General features: G+C 36.3%; 1 protein-coding gene across 4 annotated transcripts; it reads right to left on the reverse strand.

The window, feature by feature from the left end:
• Positions 1 to 219: 219 nt before the first annotated feature.
• Positions 220 to 20,092, reverse strand: LOC107840520 (pentatricopeptide repeat-containing protein MRL1, chloroplastic). 4 transcript variants are annotated; one of them, XM_016684404.2, is made up of 19 exons: positions 19,712 to 20,092; positions 17,637 to 18,486; positions 16,884 to 17,112; positions 16,457 to 16,520; positions 16,224 to 16,380; positions 15,629 to 15,744; positions 14,155 to 14,283; positions 13,826 to 13,999; positions 13,541 to 13,702; positions 11,029 to 11,169; positions 9,149 to 9,248; positions 8,672 to 8,780; positions 8,458 to 8,549; positions 4,147 to 4,237; positions 3,130 to 3,361; positions 2,947 to 3,039; positions 2,387 to 2,435; positions 1,524 to 1,617; positions 220 to 891 (listed from the first exon to the last, which is right to left on the reverse strand). In XM_016684404.2, the coding sequence occupies exons 1-19, from the start codon at positions 20,012 to 20,014 to the stop codon at positions 657 to 659; spliced, it is 3,420 nt and encodes a 1,139-aa protein (XP_016539890.1). In that variant the 5' UTR covers positions 20,015 to 20,092; the 3' UTR covers positions 220 to 656. The 4 variants fall into 4 exon arrangements, with proteins under 4 accessions (XP_016539890.1, XP_016539891.1, XP_016539892.1 ...); XM_016684405.2 differs by having other exon boundaries at positions 16,224 to 16,368; positions 19,712 to 20,087; XM_016684406.2 differs by having other exon boundaries at positions 17,637 to 18,393; positions 19,712 to 20,076.
• Between the last annotated feature and the right edge of the window lie 1,865 nt (positions 20,093 to 21,957).

Here is a 21,957-nt window from a genome sequence, read left to right on the forward strand (position 1 = left end):
AGATTCTTGCTCTGACAAAAATAACCTAAAAAGTTCCAACTATATTGGAAGTATTAAGAGGATAAAATAGGTACTATAAGAATGTTTTTCTGAAGAGGAATTTCCAATATAAGTCTAAATTTTCTCGTTTATCCTATCTCTCACTCGTCTATCGTGTACCAGTTAGACAATAGATTGCGCCAAAAAGTAGGGTTCTAGTGGTCTTGCAAATGATGTATATGGAGGATGGACGCAAACTGCGAACAAAATCACTATCAACACTCAACAGAACATATAATTTGGATCCTTGTCACTTGTTTAGCTAACGTTTAAAGATTTGCCAACATATTTGCACATTCATCTCAAAAACAGCCACTCATCTCAACTTATTACCATAGCCGGACTCAATATCACAAACTGCACATAGAACAACCAGTGGCACTTCCACTGCTCCATGCATAACCCAATTGACGAGCATGGTTTGAGCAGTACAAAGGGCTTTCTCTATTTGTACAGTTCCTTCTTGCTTCTTTCTCCTCTGGCATCAAAAAGTCGCCAAGCCAGCTCTCCAGTTTTCATTACAAAGTCAACTGGTAGCTACAGCACTCTGTTGTATCCTGGTGATTAAACCTCAAGAAGAAATGACGTCTAGTTTCATTAGCCCTTCTTGCACTCTCCTAATCTAAGGACAAATTGCTAGTTCGAATATTACGCTGTTGATGACTTATTCCTTTTCGTAGCCGTGTCTGGGAGAAGCTCAAACTTGTCTGTTCCCAACTGAAAGGGGATTTGAGCTTTGGCTGGAACCACCTTTTCACAGCAACACCATTGATTCGAATCTTCCCAAATGATTCATTCCCTTGGTAAGGCAGGCCAAGCCTCCTCAAAAGTGCTGCAACTGCCCTGTTGATCCTGTTGACCAAATAAGAAAATTTTGAACGTTATGTGAATCGTGCAGCTCTTAGTATGCTGTATGCAAACCTTGCCAGGAAAAAGAGGAAGGCAAAAACATAAGCTCATGGAAGATAAATCTCATATAGGGTTTAACTTGGAATGAAATGGTTTTCACCTTTCCAAATGGGGCACCCTTAAGCCGAGAGTCTATCGAAAACAGAAAACAGCCTCTCTACCTCTACGAGGTAGCGGTAAGGTCTGCATACATTCTACCCCCCCCCCCCCGATCCCCACTTGTGGGATCACACTGGGGTGTTTTAAAATGGGGGGCCTTTGGTTTTTTTTTTTTTTTGGCCAATTAGTGATATTTTTCATTTTCTTTCGTAGTGCTCGCGATGCAAGAAAAATATTTCTAAAACTAGTAGCTCAGTCGTGCCAGAAATGCAAGACTGGTACCAAATTAACAACATTTTATCAGTCTTATATTTGTCCTTTCTGTGTATTTCAGAAAGGTAAAAAAGATTTTTTGTTTTTGAACTGGATGATTTTTATGTCACATACTTACTGATATGATATATATCTTAAAATAAGTAGTTGCATAAAGAAGCAGTGCAAAAGGGAAATTTCTTCTGGAAAAGAGCTCTCATTACCTTCCGGCAATCTTAATTTTTTTCTCCCCAGTGGGTGTCTGAATATGTGATTGCTCTACAGGGAGTAAAATGGATATGTTTGGTATTTTTGCACCTGCAAGATTTTCCATCATTTCAAGAGATGTTAAACATACAGTAATATATTCTAATAGAGAAGATATTTCCAGTCCTGTAATCCTTCTTAATTCTCTTTCTCTTTTATGATTTTTTATAAGATGATACAGAAGCTTTTACCTTTTTTCCCTTAGCATTAACTACAGTCTTGCTAATTAATCACAAGTGTTCCCTTGAATTCCTAACTACAGTCTTGCTAATTAATCACAGGTGTTCCCTTGAATTCCTATTCTCCTATTTTGAAAATGAACCTTACCTTGGTATAATCTTAGTTCTTACTTAGTTGACAAGCTATAACAATGTAAGTGGGAGCTAAAAAAGAATCAAGGTGTCATTTGATTTTTCCGTAAAAAGAATCCAAAACTGGTATGATAAAATTCCGCATACATTGCTAATGCAAACTTTAGATAACAGCTACTAACAAAGTTAAAGATGTAAAACTCTGCACAACTCTGTACAGTATTTGATCTCTAATAGTATAAAATTTTGCATTACTATATGCGATGCCATATTATATGCAGGATAGAATGTCGGATGAGGAATTCTACTATAAAACTTTGTATTGCTAATAATAGCAAACCTTATGCAATGTATTATTATTATATAATTATATTATGTGCGGGATAGTATCTTTATCAAAAATTATATGTGGGATAGGAAATGGAAAAGATAGTTTATGCATTAGCAATACTCAAGAAAGAGCACCTAAAGACAAAAATTTCCTTTTAAGAAGGCAAAATATTCTTTACCTGCAGCCAAACGATGCTTAAGACTCTTTAGGATGGTCAAGAGATATACCTGGTTAATTTTCAGAAAAATCATAAGAAAAAGAAAACTGTCAAACAAAATACCAGCAACAGAACTGATTTGAAAATGGATTTGAAACCTGTACAATGTATAAGATGATTAGCAAAGGAATACAGATCTTTATGCAGGAAATAGTAATTTTTTAACTTGCTAAATCTTAAAAACTAGTAGGAATCCTGCAAAAGAGGGATAGAGAGAAACAACAACAACAACAAACCCAGTGTGTTCCCACAAAGTGGAGTCTGGGGAGGGTAAGATGTACGCAGTCCATACCGCTACCTCCGAAGAAGTAGAGAGGCTGTTTCCGATAGACCCTCGGCTCAAGATAAAGAATAGTAAACAAGGTCGTTGCAGCCAAATAGGATAAACTCACAATTATTAGTAACTAAGTGCATATGCTAAGACTGATTAAGCTCGTGAAGCTTAAAATATTCTTGTGTGGATACAATTGGGGGAAAAAAATTGCATACTTATTTAGTGCACATTATTAAGACAAGTTTACCTGAGCTGCATGAATATGCAAATTCATCACATCGACAACAATAGGGCTTCCTTTTAAGGTAGTCAAAGGGATGATTCCAAGTGAAGCTGCCTCCTAGAAACAAGAATATATGCAAGATTGATCCACCAACCAACAAGATAAAGCTGTACACCTGATAAAAGACAACTAAGATAGACCACGGACCTCAAGCAATGAACAGGCACGGGGATCATATTCACCAAATCCATCAACCAAAGACCGAAGGTTTGAGCCTTTTGACGTTTCCACAGGTAATCCTAGAATTTCAATAAGTCTTTCTTTTAGGGATGCATCACGAGGAAGCTGTAGGCAACCTAGAACTAGCGATAGCTCCTCCATTGTGGGTACCACACCCGCTACAATTGTTTCCCTGTAGATCATTACGGCCAACAATGTCCTGCAGACCAATTAAAAATTTCATGAGGAAAAAAAGAAAAAACTCCTTCCTGGCCTCATAAAGAGCTGTTTAACCACTTAAGGGACGAACAACTTCTCTGATTCAATGACATGTAATTAGTAAACAAGGAAAGAGACATGAAAGATGTGATAATATATCCACCAGCCTAAACTTCTGGGATTTCAAATAAGTCAGCCACAAATGCTATGAAGTAGTGACAACTATGTGTACCAAGTCTTTTAAGAAAGCCAGCATGCATAATTAACTTTAGTAACATCTTTTATGTTTGGATTAGGCACAAGCAGTCCAGTCCCGATTGAGCCTGAAAGGAATATCCACACAAGAAAAGAATTTTCTTAAGATAATTCCTCACTGTATGCCAATTTTCTGCAAAATATGCTGAATGAATCAAATGACAATCAGGCAATCTCAATACATGATTGTAACAAGATGTTCAATATGGCCTCTTATATCAACTACTTTTACAAAGAAATTGAGAGCATCAGCTAAGAGATAATCTTAAATCCATCTTAATACACCATGAAGTAGGGCCTAAACCTTTCAAAGCTTTTAAAATCCATATTTGATAAAAATAAAACAAAATAACAATAAAGAGGGGTAGTAAACAATCAGCAGAGGCATTTCAGATGGAGATGTTGATCTTAAACATCATGTTAAAGCTGGCAAAGCCAACAAAATCATCACTATAACAGTATAAATTTTCCTTCTGCAATCCCTTCTTAATAGACGTATCAGAATCAGTAGTAAATTAAATAGAAGCATACCATTTACTGTCAAGCTGCAGGCTACCAGAGTTATTAGACAAGACAGGCTCACCAAGAGTACAAGCTTCTTGAAATCTTCTTAAGCACATAGCTACAAAAAATCCACATAATCAAATAATTCTGATGCCCAAAACAAATGAAAAAACAAAAAAATTCATTGCCACAGGAGAACGTAGATACGATGCAAAACTAGTGAACATTCTTGTTATGAAGCACAAGAAAAAACAAAAACTGCAGAAGGCTCATCTTACATTGGCATTATAAGAAGAGAAAGAGGAGCTCACATATGGGATTCACTCACCTAGAAGAAGAGTACGACAGAGTCCCTAGTTGTTCATCTTGTAAGGAGATTGATGAAGCAATATAGGGAGAGGAAGTGGGACTTATATATGGTGTTCATTGAACTAAAAAAAGAATACGACAAAGTCCGTAGGGGGTTTATGGAGATGATTGAAGGTTAGAGGTGTACTGGCAGCTTACATTAGGGCGATTAAGGACATGCATGAAGGAGACAAGGCCCGAGTGAAGATAGTGGGAGGAAACTCAAAGCATTTTCCTGGTGCATAAAGAGGTGTATCGGCATATCCAAGGGGAGGTTCCATGGTGTATGCTATGTGCAGATGACATATTATAAGCTAGAGGTTTAGAGACAGACCCTAGAGTCTAAGGGCTCAGGTTGAATAGGACTAAGATAAAGTACTTGAGTGCAAGTTTAGTGACATGACATATGTAGATGAGGATTGATACACAAGTCAACCCTAAGAGAGGAAGTGTCAAGTATCTGGGATCAATAATCCAAGGAAATTGAGAGATTGGCAATGATATTACTCATCGTATTAGAGCAGGAAGGATGAAATCGAGCCGGTGTAATGTGTGATATGAATGTGTCACCAAGACTTAAAGGTAAGTTTTATAAAGTGGTTGTCTGACCAGCTATGTTGTACACGGCGGAGCATTGGCGACCAAAAACTCGCATGTCTAGAACATGGAAGTAGCGAAACGAGAATGTCCAGATGGATGTGTGGGCATACTAGGAGAGATAAGATTAGGAACAAAGATATTTGGGACAAGATGGGAGTGACCTTCATAGACAAGATCAGGAGGCGAGGTTGAGATGCTGCGAGCATATGAAGAGGTGAAGCATAGATGCCCCAATAAAAAGGTGTGAGAGGTTGTCTATGTGGTATGAGGAAAGGATGAGGTAAGCCGGAGAAGCATTAGGGAGAGGTGATTAAATGGAGCATGGCTCACCAAAGAGAAATATAAGAGAAAAATATTATTGAATTGTTGTAACTATATGACTACATTGAGGCCCTATTTATAAACATTACATTCCAATCTTTTTCCTATAGGACACTACATTACAATCTCTTCCCAAGTAGGATTCTATATGTTATTCCTATCCCTACTCACATTCTAACAGCCCTAGATAGGAGGACATGGAGGTTGAGGATTATCGTAGAAGGTAAGTAAATAATTGAGGATTGTCTAGTTTCCAGTATTAGTATTGTTGTTATTACTCTCCTACTATCTTATCTTCCATTTTATTATTGTATGTTGTTTCATTTGCTTTGTTTATCGTATTATTTAGTATTTTTATTGTTCTCTTCTTAATTATTTTTAGCATGGCTTCTTCCCTACTGTATATTCTTTCATAGTTGATTTTGATATGCTTTACTTGAAGCAAGGGGTCTATCATACACAACCTCTCTACCTTCAAAGGGATAAGATTGTGTACACACCACACTTCCCAAACCCCAGTTGTGGAATTATGGATAAGTTATTGTTATATTCCTTACATTGGCACCACGAGGATACAAATGCCACACTAAGCATTATTCGGTTTTGAAGTAAGTTTCAACTGCTAATGTTGGCAAACAAAAGGCCTTTCTCTCGCTGGGGGCTACAGTGCCATAATACACCTAGCAAAGATTGGCCAAAGGAATGCACTTCCATTCTTTTTGGGTAAGCTGTCCATTTATGGCCACCATGTAACAAGGACATGACCAGAAACTCTATCATTAACTTAAAAAATCTTCGATACATAGAGGTGTCATGACATCATCTTTAATGACCATAGCCGAGGACTATCAGAAACAACCTCTCTACCCCATGAAGGTGGGGTTGAGGTTTGTGTACACACCACCCAGACCCCACTTGTGGGACTAAACAGGGTATCTTGTTGTATTATTTGATCTGAGAATTGCTTGCTAGAAGGGATCAATTGGTGCATAAATGTCCCAGCAGCAAAATCCACCAATTAGCAAGATTACAAGTTATAAAGACCTTCAATGATGGATCTGGATTTTTACTAAAGGGGTTCAAAAAATTAAAATGAAGTGCTTGAGATTTGAACTTGGAACTCAAGGTGAATTTTGAACCCCAAAAACCACTAAGCCAACCTCTAGTCCTGGGTTGAGGGAATTCAAAGTGTCTCTCTCTCTATATATATACGCTAAATTTAACTTTTAAAAAAAAAAAAAATTGAACCTTAAATATACCACATTTTTTGCTGAGCGGGTTTGGGTGAACACTCTGACCCCTCCTAAAGCCACCCTTGAGGCCCTTCTAGGCAATAAGGCTTGGAGGTTCAGAAAATAGGATCAGCCCTTGTGTTTCCCCATGTAAGATGGATTGAACGATAATTGTGTCATGAGCGTCAAAAGGGACTCTGGAAATAAAAGTTCCATAAAATTTTGTTCCAGAAAATTTTGTTCCTTGTCAACCTTAATATAGGTGTTTGTTCTCAGCGACGGAAGGATCAATTTCAATTTAATTTGTTAGATGAGCCTAAAACATACATCATTTTCCACCACCATAAGCATTACTATCTAATAATAGGCAAAGGCATGAGAAGCAGGCAGCTATCCGTCAACATGCCTGCTTATCTGTCTACTTGCTCCGTGATTTTACTATATCATCTCTAATTAATTATTATAAGTTATTTATATATTAAAAAATTAATAACATTTAATAAAAAAAGTAAAATAGACATTTATGACATGTCTGACTCAGCTGCTTCAATCGTAACTTTATTAAATATCACTCCTAATTAATTAATATAAGTCATCTAAGTATTAAAACATTAATAATATTTAACTAAAAAGGTTAAATAAATATAAAATAATAAGTTAACTCTTGATGTTTTAAATTAACTTGACATCTTATATGAGGCCCACTAAGAAATAATTTTCCAAGTATTTTTCATAGTAATTTTGTTATAATTAGTTGTTGTCAGTCATTAAGACATGTCTTCTTCCTTGCTTCAATCGTGATTTTACTATATCACTCATAATTAATTATTATGATCATCTAATCATTATGCTACTTAAATTGAATAGAAGAAAAAATATTATAAATCACAATAATTTAAAACTTAAATTATTTTAAAATATAATTAACTATCAATTTCACAAAAGTTTGGACAATGAAAGTAACATATATTATTTGAGAATTACATAAAAAGTATTATAAATAACAATAGTTAACAGCTGAAAATATAAAAAAAAAATTGTTATATATTTCAAAAAATAATTTGTTATATATTTCAAAAAAGTACGTAAAAAATACTATAAATCACAATAATTAATAACTTAAAAATTTAAAAGATATAAAATATTTGATTGACTTTCGAAATTATATCAATGCTACTTAAATTGGAATAGAAGAAAAGTATAAATCACAATAATTAAAAACTTAAATTATTTTTAAAATATAATTAACCATCAATGCCACAAGAATTTGGATAGGAAGAGTAATGTATATTATTTAAAAATTAATAAAAAATATTATAAATTACAATAATTAACAGCTTAAAATATCTTAAAATACATTAAAAGTGTGATTAATTATCTAAATTCTATTTGTGTCGCATAAATTGACACAAAAAAAATGTATACCAAGCACGTGTTATCTGAAAAACAGTAATATAGGCCCATCGGAATTTTTTTTCACTCTCTTTACTAATTTATACATTTGTAGAGTTTAATTTTGGTCAAGAATTAAATTTTTGAAATAAAATTATATATTTGAATAATAAATCACAATAATTGATAACTTAAAATATTTTAAAGAATATATGCAAAAATTACTCTGAAAAATAAATTTATTTAAATTTTAAATTTCAAAAGATATCACATTAATTGATATGATTATTGTTATAATATTAATTTAGGGTAGATATTAGCACGGGCACCTCGTGACTAATATCCAAATAAAAGGAAAACATTTAACCCCTCTTGGTGATGCTTTAGCACAAGTCAAGATTCGATGATAGCAAAACCAATGCAATGAAAAACTTATAATTCATACCAAGAAGGCATCTGCACATAACAAGGTTTGGGGCAACACCGTCTTTTTTAGCATGAGAAAGAAGCATGAGGCCAACATCCAGGTCATCCTTTCTGTCATGAGATAGGAAAAATAAATGATAAAACTCAAAAACTCAGTTATACAGAAATGATGTATTGGCAGGATAAAATGGCCATAATACATAAACCTCAATGCAAGGGAATCAAGGTATTACTTTTCACTCGCCACTAACAGAGTGGAGTATGTAATGGTGTTGGGGCATAGGCCCACTCTCTTCATTTCTGAAAAAACTTCCAGTGCCTTCTGATATTGATCGGCATAACCTATAACAAAACACATCTTATTAAGGAAAATAAGCAAATGCTTACGAACTGGGAAACAACTTATACAGACGCGTATGAAGTAAGGCCATCCTCTGTTACACACATATTAGGTGTCATAGCGAAAAAACAAGATGAGATCTTGAAAGTCTATAAAGCAGATATTGAAGCTAATTCTGAATCATGAAAGAAACCTCCAAGTGAGCTCTACCAATGGACTGAGACCACTTAAAGTTATTGAATTATGAACCTTTTGAAACTAAAACCAAGCATGAGACAGAAAAACACGAGTGTAGATATTAATATTATGGAGTTAAGAAAAACTTCAGTGAGATGCTGTATGCGGAGAAAATGTTTGAGATGCGACTTACACAATGCAGTTATCAATGCATTCATCATTGAAACAGTTGGTTTTAAGTTGACGCCTTTAATATCCTCATACAATTCTAGTGCCTTCTGCCAATTCTTTGCCTGCAAATAGATTGGAGAAGTGTTTTACAACCAAGTCACATGATCTTGAAAGATATCTTGAAACCAAGTTCATATTCTTGCCTGAGATGCAGAAAAAGAAAAACTAGCAGCATCTAAGAGCATTTGGGGCTAATACTTTCTAGTTGATAGAAAGAAAGATCATGTTTATTGAAATGACCGAGAATAACAGCATAAAACAAGTTCGTTGTGGCAGCATTGAAAGAAAATATCACCTGAATAATTCTAGTAAAATAGTTCCGTATTTTTTATTTAGAAAGAGAAGTGGAACATAACATGACCCACTTTTCCAGCTTGTCCTAATATTTGATCTTCCAAGGAACACTTAATGTCAATCAAATAATGATTTCACTTGACATATCGTTTCTTCAGATTGGTCTTCACTCTTTTAAAATGTCTAATCTGTGGCATTGTGCACCAAATTTAACAAATAAAGGTGCTCTTCAAACTGTTCAACTGGGTAATTCCAAACGTATGAGAATAATGAGACAACAAAATCATCATTTCTTCAATTTACTTCTGATAAAATGTAATTTTATTGCACGCAAAGTCTTTTATGCTACTATTTCATCTTTGCCATTCTGTTATTTTCAGGAGATCCATTTATTCATTACATTCTTATTTTTCTAAAATTAGAAGGAGACCTTGAAGAGTCAGGTTAAAGATACGTATACTCAGGGTCCTTTTTATCCCGTTCATATAAGAACAGAGTTAATATTTAGAAACATTATGATAAGACTGAATGATGTGACCAGAATACAAGCAGTAACCTGAAATGGAATTGTTGAGCAAGTTCAAAAGGTAACAGAAATTCAGATAATCAGAACATAAGTCAGATACCAAATTCGAGGAAGAGTATTTAGTTTAGAATTTTCCAACATTTTCTTGTACTATTCAAGGAAATATAATAAAGGGAGCAAGAGTTTATTAGCAAATTGGTTAAATATGGATCTCTCTCAACTATTTCCCCATCTACAGTGCCTGCACGTGACATTGTGTTTTCTCTTTCATGTTTTTCACTGTTTTGTATTTTCCTAAAAGCTACTTCAGGATTGTCTACTTCTAGGTCCTTTTTGGTAGAATAGTAACCGGTAAGACATCCCTCCATCTATAACTCTCTCTTCATTGCACGTCAGATGATCACTTCTTAGAAGCATTCGCAAATCAAATGCTCAATAAACTACAAAAGTGGCTTAAATACAACTACTATTCATGATTAATAAGACAAATTCATAGGAGATCTAGGAGTCAACATTGAGTCTCAAGATTAACCAACTAAATGCTTACGTAGCTGGCACATAAGCTACTTGGCCATGATATATGAAAAATCAGGAGTGTCTTGTAAGCATAATTTATTTTCAAACTTTTCGCACTGTTCCATATTTTATTTTTTTAATATAAACTAAACTTTGTTATAATGAAGCTTCACTGATCACAAGTTATGGAAATAAAAAAGATGTCAATATTGCACCTGAATTTGAACATCCAAGTTTTACAACATTCTCATTCATTTACAGCATATCCAACTACACTGAGATCTGATACAATTTTGAGACTTAGAGCAGGTAGAACTCATCGATATCAACTTCCAGAGCTAAAGATGAATTTAAACCACAAAAATTGATATTAGATCTCAATCAAAGAGGATGATAACTTTAAACAGACAAGTCCTATTACTCCATTTCATAGACAAGTGGAGACAGAAAGCAGAGGCTTTACATTTGCTTATATGAGTTAATACAAAAAGGAAAAGTGTTCATACATTACAACAGGCTCCCATCAGTGAGCTATATGATATGGATCCCAGATTTATGCCTTTAGTCCTTGCTTCTTCTAGAACTTCAAATGCAGCTTCCAACTTACCTGAGTGTCCTGCCACATCTATCAGCGCACTGATAAACATCTGCACGAATAAAGGAAACTTGAGTTCATTCAAATTTAATTACTTATCTTATCAAAAGAATATACGGAAGTTAAGTAAGAAATTTCAATGGCCAGGTTGTGATTTGATGCTGATTAAATGTTGTAAAGATGGAGACAGATATTGATGCATTACGCTCTGATTTCAGCAACAAGGCTGAGAGGCATGATTTTGGAGATAAGAGGCCAATAAAAATCTGTATTTCAGGAAACCTGACTCGGCTAATTAATCAAAAAGAAAAAAGACTCAACTACACTCGCAACCAAAATAAAAGCCAGAATCTCTCTTGGATAAATTGCCCCAAGGAAGTGCATGATACTTTTACGATAGCAACAGAATTTCTTCAGAGGTTGGGCAGATTTTTTTTATTTTTTTTTGAGCATGTAACATTTGTATTATAAACCAGCACTACCTAAGTGCTGAAACCCTTTACCAAAGTATCTAGTTAAATAATAAAAGCTCCTCAACCTAGCAAGACTCTAAAACTTCTAGGATGTCTTCTGCCTCTACAGGTAAGCTTTTTATACACAAAAAACAAAAAAGCAAAATTCAGTCAGTTTTGATCTATTGTAAAGTTTTGCTTCTATCTTCAAAACTTCTAGCATTCCTTTCCCTCCAGATAGTCCACCAGATGCTAGCTGGAATGATCCTCCAGTAAGCCTTATTCTTTGCTCCCATTCCTGCTTCCTCCCAACTAGATAGAGTGTCAACAATCTTGCTGCGCATCACTCATTGTATGCCTCTGAGATTGATGAAAATCTTCCATAGTTGCTCAGTGATCCTACAATGCAAAAATAGATGTCCCACTGTCTCGGCTGCCTCTCCACACAAGCAGCAATGTGTGACTAAAATTATATTCCCCTTTCTCAAGTTTTTGTGTGTTAGTACAGCCTCCTTTGCTAGCAACCATGAGAAGCATGCCACCTTCAGGGGAAATTTAGAATTCCAGATTTGTTTCCAAGGCCACCTGCCAGATTGTGTCATTGACCTGTTTAGGAGTTTGTATCCGGAGCTAACTTTGTAAAGTTCCATTGCTTTGTTCATTCCACCACATTCTATCCCTCCCCTCTTTAATTCCTTGGAATGATTCAAGCACTTTAAAAAATTCAACCATTCTTGGAACTTCCAAATCATACATTCTTCTCCTGAAGCTTAAGTCCCATCCTTGTGAAGACCACAAATCAGCCACTGACCTATCCTTGCACTGAGCTAGTTAAAAAAAGTCGGGGAACATTTCTGAAAGGCTTCTATCACCTAACCACCTATCTGTCCAGAAACTGGTCTTTCTACCAACATAGACTTTGATGGTGGTGTGGCTTTGCATGATATGCCACCAACTCCTGATTGACCTCCAAACTGTTACGCCATAGGGGTTGGCAGAGGTTGGGCAGATTATGGTCAAACAAACAGAAATCGGAGCAAGAAGGAGAAACAGAGGGTACTTCCCAGAAGAATAGCTCACATTAAATATACTTTTCAAAAAGATAATCCAACGAGAAGATAACGGGTACCCACACTTTGCAGGGAGTATGAAAAGGCTGAAGTAATCCACATAAAGAAAAAAGAAAATAAAACTTCATGAATCAGGTAAAAACTGTTGACAATTACCTAACATATCTTCATCAAACGGACGAGGAAACAAGTATGATCACTACTTTAGCCTATCTTATCTATCTAAGATAAGTAACACTGGATGCCTTATTGAATTTTTCCTCCTAGAATCGGATCTTAACAGCGCCAAGAGCAACAGATATTGATATGCATTAGAAGACCTAAAATGCTTTTGTAACACCTCCGATAGATCTTCAATACAAGCCCTAGTTGTTTCCAATCATTCTTCTATTCATGAAAATTCAATACCAACTCTATACTAAGTCTGGATCTTGCAAACAGTTAGAGGTGATAAACTTTTTATATGCACAGTTTTCTGTTCTGGATTGGTGAACTTTAGAAAAGATTCTATCTAAGAATATGTTACTGCTGCCATTGGCAGGAAAGGCAAAGCTGCAGGAATTCAGTTGCAGTGTCATTAGTCAGGTTTTTCTGCATTCCAGTTTTGGTAAGACTCCAAACTTGTTTTGTGGATTAAGGGTATCCTAAGCTTCCAATTGCTGTCAAACTCGCAGAATTATTGTGGCTTTAGCTTTGAAGGCTGTTTTGGTGATTGAGAATTGGGTTTGATGTCATCATCATCAAAAACCAATTTTTCTTGGCCTAGTCAGCGTACTAGTATCATAATATAGTGAAGGAAAATAAGAATTTCAAGCCATCAAAATCTAAGAAAGATCTCTAGACATGCAACAGAGAGAAATAAGTGCCTCAACATGCAAACACATCAGTTTAAAATTAGTACCTCGTCTGGATTAACACCTTTCTTGGACATGTCATCGTAAATGCTGCGTGCAAATTCCCAATTACCATTTTGACTGCAACAATTTACAGCAATTGTGTAAACCTCTGGGCCCTTGATATCACATTTATCAATCATACGATAAACCTCTAGAGCTCGATCAACCTAAAGCAATTCATGTCAATGGTTAATTATGATGTAGTAGTAGCTGAATGTGGGAACACCAATCTCATTCAAACTAGATATAGATTTAAAGTATAAACATCTAAAAACAGAATGCACATATACCTGACCAGAATTTGCACATGCCTTCATCAAAGCCCCAATAGTAATCTGATCAGGTTCAATTGGTCGTGCTTCTGCTTTCATTTCTGATAAGACATCAAATGCACGATCCACTGCTCCCGATTGACCACAAGCTGTGATAAGAGCATTGAATACAACACGATCTGGCTTCACATTCTACTGAATACAACAGGAATCCAACGTGAGACATTCGGCGGTCCAAGTACATATAGCTTTTCAGTACAATTTGGTAAATGATAAGGTGATGCAAATGAAAAATTAAAGCAATACCCTCTAAAATCTTGTATATGCTAAGTAGATAAAATTCATACCTTAGATCTCATTATACCATAGGCACCGAAGGCCTTGGCAACTTGTCCAGCTTTAGCACAACCATCAATAAGTGCACCATATGTATTAGCATTTGGCTGAACTCCAGCATTGACCATTTCATGAAAAATCTACAACTTCAGAAAATATCAACTCAAAAGATGGTATACAAGGGTGCAAGGATAGGCAATAAGAATCTAAGAAATCATGCAGGTTTACATAAATTCAAAAACAAATTACCCTAAATGCAACTAACGGGAAAAGCATATCAACAATCATAACACAATTATGAGAAAGGTTGTGAATTTGTTTCTCCCCTTTGAAGTACACTCTTTGACGTCTTTGTCCTGTTGGGATGATTACTGAAAATTACAAACGACAATTATGTAATTTTAGATTTTACTAGGGTTACGTTTTCAGCTGCATAAAAATCTCTAAGAGTAAAAAGACTCCTAGGTTTTTGTTCTTTTATCAAGTAAAACAAATTCATTTCATAAATCAAAAGGCCAAAATCGGTCGTATACAAGTAGCATAACAAACAGTAAAGAACCTATAAAAGACACCCAATCCTCTATACAACCTGGGATTACATCGGTACAGCAAAAATAAGTAAGGCACCGAAGACGAACTATCCAAAACTCATTTCTGCCCCTTCAAAAGCTCTCCTGTTTCTCTCTCTCCAAATGATCCACATCCAAGCCAGAGGGACAACATTCCATGCCCTGCTCTTTCTCCTACTTCTTCCCGTTTACCAAACCAACTGAAAATATACCACCATAATCTCCTGGTCAGGCAGCAGTGAAGTAGAAGATGATCAACATCTTCACCCTCCTTGCATAATTAACACCAGCTGATACACACAACCTTTCTTTTCCTAAGGATTTTCACGTCTGATCACCCCTCTAACAGCTAACCGTGAGACAAGGCACACCTTCCTCAGCACCTTAGGAATCCAAATCGACTTTATAGGAAAAGACTAGTGAATGCTGGATCTAAAGTAAGGGTATTAATATGACCAAGCCTTAATAACAACCTAATTGGTATGTATATATGTATCTTTTTCATCTATTCTTTACTAAGTCTACATGGATTCTACTAAATTGCAGGTCTTTCAAGGGTATTTCTCTTTTTAACACCTACCATCACGGTTTCACGCCTATGGACGATGCAACCGGAGGTCGACGTAAGACATAAACAACTCATATTAAACGACCATTTCTCATTTTATCCTCAGTGCTACTTGAAACTTTTGTTGAATATGCCCATCTATGATCTTTGTATGATTGCACATCAAAGTTAATATCCACATTTGCAACACTCATCTTATGGATATGTTAGACCTCAAGGGCCCAACATTCAATCACATAAAAGAGGATATTTAAAGATTAAACAAGAATAAAAGACCTTTGGATGCAAATCACCTATAGGCTATAAATATAACAATTTTTCAAGAGAAATCACAATGGCAATGCTTACCTCAAACATGGTATCAACTTTTCCAGCTTTTGCACAAGTTGATATAAGAGTAGTGTAGAGCTTGCAGTCAGGTTTCAGTCCAGTCTCACGGACAAGTTGAAGCACTTGAAAAGCACCTAAAGTAAACAAAGTAAATTGACCATAATTACGATGGGATGATGCCAGTCCGATACCTGATGTTTCATGTGCTTCGGTTATCATATTATTTTGTCATTCTTATTTTCTCTTATTTAATGTTTTCAGCATGGCTCCCTCACTACTGTATTTTCTTTACATACTTCCTTTATATGTTTTACTTAAGCCAAGGGTCTATCAAAAACAGTCTCTCTATCCTTCACAATGTAGGGGTAACGGTACGTATACACCACCCTCCCCAGACCCACTTGTGCGATTACATTGGATATGTTGTCGTCGTTGCTTTTTGTTACGACGGGATAAAGACAAATGGTGGAATTTTCCAAATAAATTACTGAAAGTTGATTTACAAAGTCTAAGAAAAAAGATAGCATCCCCTTGCACTTTGTCCTCTCACTCCGTGTCGAAGAACCCTACCCAAAACGAGATAGGAATAAGCATCAAGACAAAGAAAACTTACGCTCTAAATCCCGGGAGCTTGCACATACAGACAAGAGCATATTGAACGTGCTTAGAGTTGGATTATGGATAAGCTTGGTGAAACGAAAAGCTTCCTTCACAGCCTTTTGATTTTTACAGACTTGGAAAAAACCAGCATGGTACACCTGTAAAGGGATCTTTAACAAGCTACGAACAAACAAAATTTCAAAAATAGAATATGAAGCTAATATAAGCAGAAATCTCCGAGCATACTTTGTCCATATTCAGTGAACCGTGCCTTCCCATATCTTCAAGGATTTCTATGCAGTCCATCAACCTGCAGTAGGAATTCTCGTGCATAAGCTTGAATGGTATAAACAAGAGCAACAGGCCAAGGATGTCCCATAGCCAGTGGTTACATAATTCTATTTCAATTAATTACACTATTTTGTTATTCAGACACCATTTCCATAGTTTTGCTAGTTCAATCCTGTAAGTCTGGATGTTTTCATCAAGAGCAAACTCTTCGTAAGAAGCAGAACAAAATCCTACCGGAGAACATCTTGACATCCTAAGTATCATTTTTTTAACTACATCATAAATACCTTTTACTACATGCTAAACGTTTCAGAAAATATTATCGATGACAAGCATAAGACCTGTCCAAAGAATGAAGTCAACCTGACAAACAGTAGGTTACCTGCCCTCTCTAAGGAAATGGCGGTAAGCCCTGAACTGGTCGGATGGATGAGGTCCATCACACACTTGGATCCCCTTTGGATTAGGAATCTGTAAATGTTTTGTGGCACCATTGTCCGGTAGAATACTCTTTTCCTTCTTAGTGAAATGCTGCTTTCTTTTCACAAAGTCCTTATTGTTGAATGGTCCTTCTTTATAACATCCATGAGGCCTTTTCTCCTCAAAATCCCCTGGAAAATAATTAAATCTTGTCAAAAATTAATATTGAAGGACACCAAGGGAAGAGCAAACAACAACAACATACTCACTGTAATCCCACCATGTGGGGGCTGGGAGGGTATAACATACGCAAACCTTACCAGTTACCATTACCTTGAAGGCAGAGAGATTGCTTCCGCTAGACCCCCGGATCAAAGAAAAACAGTGCAAAGCAGTACAGAAAAAGAAGTACGGAAATGATGAAGCCATGGCAAAATACTATAGACAACGAAACAAATTATCCTAACCAATAATCGCAACAGAATAATACGATAATTGAAGTACAAAAGAGAATAGATAGTAACAAACCCAAAAGACAAGAAACTGCAAGAGTAATACTGCGACTACTAGTACGACTAATAGAACAGAAGAATAAGCGAGAGAATGCTTAACAATTCTGAAGGAGATGTATAAAATTATGATAAAATGGAATGAAGAGGTTGCATTCTTTCCATAGGACACCCTACTAAAATGTGAATCTGAACAGATGCTTTACCTGCTCGTACTGAAAATACTTTTGAGGGGGGTGGAAAGGCGCCAATCTGTTGAAAAGACGCATGAGGAGTCAATGCTTCTTGACCATTTAGACCTTTGGTAGATGCGTCAAAAAACGAGTAAAGCTCTTCGCGTGCAGAGTCCCTGAAAATTAGATTGTGGATATTCACTTCATCCTCTGTGACAAATTTATGGGCTTCCTTACATCCGTCGTTCCTCATGAGTTCCTGGTCAATTTTCTTGGTTTTTTCAATTGTTTTATCGATGTTAATTTCAGGAAACAAAGCAACACTACGCTCTGAACTGACTTCCTCTATAGTCAGTATGTTACTCATTTTAGTTTCATGCAGATGTTCCTGCAGATAAATGTTATTCGAATCATCCACAAAAGAAGATGGTACTGCATCTGATTCTGTGTGTAAAATACGTCCAGGTGCTCTGACTTCCTCCGTAGCCAATATGTTACTCATTTTAGTTCCCTGCAGATTTTCCTGCAGATAAATGTTATTCGACTCTGCCACAAAAGAAGATGGTACTGCATCTGATTCAGTGTGTGCATTAGGTCCAGCTGCTCCCAAGATCAAAGAGCCATTGGAACTAGGAGCCAACTGATTAGTATCCAGGGACTCAATTTTGTTGTTAATGAACGTTTGTGTCAAATAGGTTCCACCATGTTGCAGCTCATCTGTCGCCCCATCCTCACACTCATTGCTGACTTTGGTTACTTCCTTCACTTGGGTTTTCACAGCTTTCTCCTCCTGTATGTTTATAAGAGCAAATACATGACGTTGAAACCAGTTCATCGCATGTCTTATTTGTTGCCGCAAAGCAAGAATTAACTCAGCTGAAATCTATGAAAAGCATGGACATCAGAAATATGGTCATCTTGAAGTAACTCTGGTAAAATTGAAACACCTCTTGCTAATGTGTTGGGAAAAAATTAGTCTTACTTTAAGTACCAATGACTAAATAATTTGTCTTGCTATAGATGTCAATGACCAGAAAAATTCAGACATAATATTTTCAATTTCTATAGATCTATTCAACAACGACGAGCTGAGATGGTAGACTCCAACCTTTGCAAGATGACTACTAAGACCAAGAACCTGCCTGAAGAGAAAACATAGTTCTAGAGGTTGTGCGCCGTTCAGTTTTCGTACCTCATATACAATGTACTAACTTCCACGACATTTCTAAATGACATTCAAGTATCCCATGGGAATTAATTGAATGATAAATGAAGTAACTCAAAACTAGAAAAAGAATTTAGAAGATGGTGAAAAAAAGAATTTAGAAGATGGCAAACCAAAACATTTCCAACCTTTGGTAGCCCCGCTAAGTTTATAGACTTGTTTCCATGTCGAACTGTTTTATTTAGTACTTAGTTGCTTCCAGGAAAATTAACCACACATCACGATTTGCATGAGTCTGTTGTACAAAAAAACTAGAAAGCATGAACTACCACATGTACAAGTATTAAGCTTTTCGCTCTTTTCTTATTCCTGTAATAGTTAAGTGTTTGCCTTGAAGGATATTCAAACAGCACATAGTAGTAATGACAATCTATGTAAAAACTGTGAGAATAGCATTTTCCTATGGACATATACGCTACAGTTTGTTCATGACACTTTATATTTTAGAACATTCTTTCAGTACATTATTTTATGTAATTCTCATGAATTTTTGTAACTATACATACACGTAAACTTCGATGTACAAATGATTATAATCTATGTCAAATGATGATAACAGAATTTAGCCATAGACATCTACATTTTATACTACAAAATGTTACATGTACAACACTAGAATGGCTAAGAAGTATATAGACTCGGACACATACGCATTTCATTCTTACTGATATCTAGCAACTAAACTGAACTAATAAAGTTATACACCGAGTAATTGCGAGGCTTACCACTTAGAAATTGTCAGCTCTTTCAAAAAAAAAAACGTAACAGTGAACCGGTAGTGCTATAATTTCAGCTATATAATACATTAATTTCTATCCAGATTATATATTTATATTATATTGATTACATTGTATGTTTCATGTATGCACAGGGTAGCACTTACCTCGTTGAACTTTGCATTTCTTTTGGAAAACTCTAAAAAGACGACCGTGAGAGCAGAAATAGTGACAACGGATGCAACAACGACGACCGTTTGCGAGTCAAGAGAAGCTTTCAGAACAAATCTCGAAGTACGAGCACCGAATTGAAAGCCTATATTTCGACATCTCCATCGTGAACGAAGACGAGGAGGAGGACGCAAATAATGAGATGAACCAGAGAGGAATTGGTGAGGAAGACGAGGAGGGATCGGAGAGCAAGATAAGAGAGAAAGCGCGCGAGGTTTTGGAGAGAAAATTGAGTCCATGGAAGTGGAAGATAGGAAAGGAGTGAATTAAAGGAGTATTTGTTCATGTTGAAGATAGAGTGACGACTGGATAGGAAGTTATGAACTGACGCCAGGAACGATGTTGCTTACGTCGTCTGTTGTGAATCCAAATCTGAGCCGTTAGAAATATATCTTTGCTTTTTACCTTTTCTTTTGTGAAAAAACAAATGAAAAGAAATTAGAGTTTTTTTTAAAAAAAAAAAAAAAAAAGGGAACCGTGTGTGTGTGTGTTTTGTGGGGTGCCGCGGGGGAGGGGGGGTGTTAAAAGAAAATGGAGAGGGGGATTGCTACTACTTTAGAAAAGAAAAATGAGTAGTAACTAGGATAAAACTTCTTTTTTTTGTTTCTCGTGCAATCTCCTCGAACCCAAGTATTCTGATATGCTGAAATAGAGTGACATACAAGTGTATAGATATATGTATCATGTATGACGTGATACGAGCACATTTAACCTAATTCGTGCTACACTATAATCCGAACTACATAAGTTACACTAATAGCTTGGATAGATCTTATGATGCATGAGAAGAAAACTTTCATGTATGGATGATATCTTGGAGCCCATCGCCGAAGTGAAGGCTGACACGCCAAAGTGTTCGGTGTTCAAGAGCAAGTCATTGCTTAAAGTGTTTGGCGATCAGGGCCAAGCTCAGCACAAATCCATGGACGTCAAGATACCATTTAGGCAGTCAAGAATGGGCTCTTGTGGGTATTTCTTTAATAGTAACTTTTGATCTATTTTTATAATAGGTTATTTGTGTAAAGACAGTAATGATAAAATATATGTCTCTAACTTATTTTCTTGCTTAGACTTGGCTAATATTGCTCTTGATGGGTGTAGGGTGGAATTCTTTCAGGAACGATTATAATGTTACTGAGATTAGTTGATGTGTGGATTTCTCAATGATTGACTGGAAACTCTTGTATCTTGATTTTCGTAATTGAGTTACTCGTCTGTGTTTCTCAGTTTCTCTAAAATCTTATAGTTACGGCCGCCGTTCACCGGGGCTTCGGTCGCCGGCTCCCCTGTCATCAGGTCACCAACTTCCTTGACCTTCCGGCACTGGGCAGGCGTCGGCCCCCATACATGGTCTTACGACTTTGCGGAGACCTGTGTTTTTGGTAAACAGTCGCCCGGGCCTGGTCACTGCGACCCCCTTTGTGATGTGAAGAGGCACCCCTTCTCCCGAAGTTACGGGGCTGTTTACTAAGAAACTTTAGGGTGGATTCTAACGAAGGGGGGGTGTTCATATCTAAGTCCTAACTAGAGCCTATAGCAGTACGAAGTCGCTTACGCCGAAGGTCGATTGAACATGTTCGGGTGCATACAAATGGCGGGTTTGACGGACGAATTCATTCCCATGTAGATAAATACAATAGATGGAAACCCAAGCAAGTAGCAAAGCGCTCGCTTTTGAGTGGTTTCAGGGGTATTTTCGTAATTTTTAGGGGCATTTTCGTAGTCTTTTCTCCCTTGGTTCAATTATGAACTTAATTGAACCCTTTTTTCTTTACTTCCCATTTATCTTAATTTCGTGTTTGAATTCCGCATTTTAGATTTCGATTAGCTTTAACCCCAATCGGATCGTTATCAACATGTATCTTCAATGATTGTTATCTTATTCGACTATATATTGCACGTATCCTAAATTGCACCAGATTATATGTTGTATGTGTATATATGTTTAGGTCTTCTTCTTCTTTGTACATGTCTTTGTTGTATGAGTGAAAGACAGTGGCGGAGCCACCTTTGCTCCGGAGGGTTCATCTGAACTCCTTCGACGAAAAATTATTATGTACATTGATACAATGAAAGTAAGTGAATACATATAACGTAATTGCATGTGATTGTGGCAACATCACTTTACAAAGAAAATTAAGTGGGAAGTGACAAAAAAATCTTTAAATTAAAAATGGTGACA

This window comes from Capsicum annuum, chromosome 8 (genome assembly GCF_002878395.1).
Source record: "Capsicum annuum cultivar UCD-10X-F1 chromosome 8, UCD10Xv1.1, whole genome shotgun sequence".
In the NCBI taxonomy this organism is placed as follows: domain Eukaryota; kingdom Viridiplantae; phylum Streptophyta; class Magnoliopsida; order Solanales; family Solanaceae; genus Capsicum; species Capsicum annuum.

Excerpts from the sequence above, each read along its gene's own strand:
- LOC107840520 (XM_016684404.2), bottom strand. The coding sequence starts at position 20,014 with ATGGACTCAATTTTCTCTCCAAAACCTCGCGCGCTTTCTCTCTTATCT. Across the intron at positions 15,745-16,223 it reads AAGCTCCCGGGATTTAGAGC|GTGCTTTTCAAGTGCTTCAA; the intron begins GTAAGTTTTCTT and ends TGTTTACTTTAG. Across the intron at positions 8,781-9,148 it reads TGCATTGATAACTGCATTGT|GTTATGCCGATCAATATCAG; the intron begins GTAAGTCGCATC and ends GTTTTGTTATAG.